The sequence below is a fragment of the Pygoscelis adeliae genome, unplaced genomic scaffold, assembly GCF_000699105.1.
Source record: "Pygoscelis adeliae isolate BGI_AS28 unplaced genomic scaffold, ASM69910v1 Scaffold220, whole genome shotgun sequence".
In the NCBI taxonomy this organism is placed as follows: Eukaryota; Metazoa; Chordata; class Aves; order Sphenisciformes; family Spheniscidae; genus Pygoscelis; species Pygoscelis adeliae.
Window position 1 is genome coordinate 2,584,168 of NW_008824049.1, and position 1,259 is coordinate 2,585,426.

A 1,259-nucleotide genomic window follows, 5' to 3' on the forward strand; every position below is an offset into this window, starting at 1 on the left:
AGCAGGAAAATCTGTTTTATACATTTCCAAAATATGAGCATTGGCTTATATTGTAGAATACTGTATACCCTTTAACATTTGCCTCACAGAGGGCTTTGGCATCTCAGAAGACCCCACCTATTAAATTTGGTGTGGAATAAATGCACAGGTAACACAACATTTTACATTTATGCAATACTTTCTGAAGTTGTATAACTATAGCACACTTACCTGCAGTTAGGTTTACCTTAGTGCCAGGGAGAGCAGCATACCGGTACAACTGTATGGCAGGATAGTAAATTTTGGGCAAGACACTCAGGGAAACCCTGAGTACTAGGGGGTCAGCGAAAAGCAGGACCACACACCGAAAGGCTTGTGGGACTATAAAATAAATGTAATTTGCTTGGAATGCAAATGATCTTTCGCAGGAGGAGGAAAGAGTTAAGCAGCAGCTAGCAGGCTTGAAGGGTGGCTGCAAGGAGACCAAAGCATCTAGGCTATACCATGGGTATTTTACAAGTCATTCTGAGGAATTCAGTGGTGTTTGCTGTCTGGGTGAAGTTCCTCTGGGATTAGTCACCGTCTTAAAACTATGTATTTTCCTAGAGGAGGCATTTAAAAGGCACCTCAGCTTTTCTCAGTCTTTTTTCCCTGTTGTCTACATGAGTATCCAGTTGACAGGGGCTGCTGTTGCAGTCCTCCGAGCGCTACCAACGTTTCTGCAGTGCCGGTGGGGCACCGCAATGTGACGAGATAGCAAGTTTGGCGCTCTAATGAAAAGCACATTTGCTACTTCTCTGCAAAAAAGTGTAACCTTTGAAAAAATATAAAGGCAAAACCTTTTTAATTGTTCTTGCCTTGAACACCGCCCCCTGCGTGCATAGCCACGGCCCAAGGAAAGCTCAGACAAAGGAGCAGGCACACGCACGGCGAAGCTCTTTGTCTGGGGAGCGCTGGGGACGCTCTGCCCTCCTGCCAAACACACACCTCGAAGCTGCCTGCAGCTCCGCTCGCATCGCCGGCAGCGCAGCGCAAACCCGCAGTCGGCTCCTGCACAGAGCAAGGACAAACGCCGCGCGGGTTTCCGTCTGTCCTTCCTTTTCTTGGCCAAAAAAAGGGAGAGAAAGGGGGGAGAGCGGGGTCCCCCCGGTTGCCTGCCCCCACCAACCTGTTTGAGCTCGTTGGTGAAGTAGAGGAAGGTGACGGCCACGCAGACGGACTGCAGGAGCACGGCGGCGACAAGCACGGCCCCGCAGGTCTGCCCGGGGCTGGGACCGGCC

General features: G+C 50.4%; 1 protein-coding gene across 1 annotated transcript in view; it reads right to left on the reverse strand.

The window, feature by feature from the left end:
• Nucleotides 1-1,252, reverse strand: part of TNFSF10 (tumor necrosis factor (ligand) superfamily, member 10) — a gene marked incomplete at its 5' end in the record, with an annotated part of 7,868 nt that extends 6,616 nt beyond the window's left edge. Inside the window, one exon of the mRNA XM_009333604.1 lies at nt 1,148-1,252. Coding sequence (XP_009331879.1) covers nt 1,148-1,252 — 105 coding nt within the window. The remainder of the gene's footprint in view (nt 1-1,147) is intronic.
• Between the last annotated feature and the right edge of the window lie 7 nt (nt 1,253-1,259).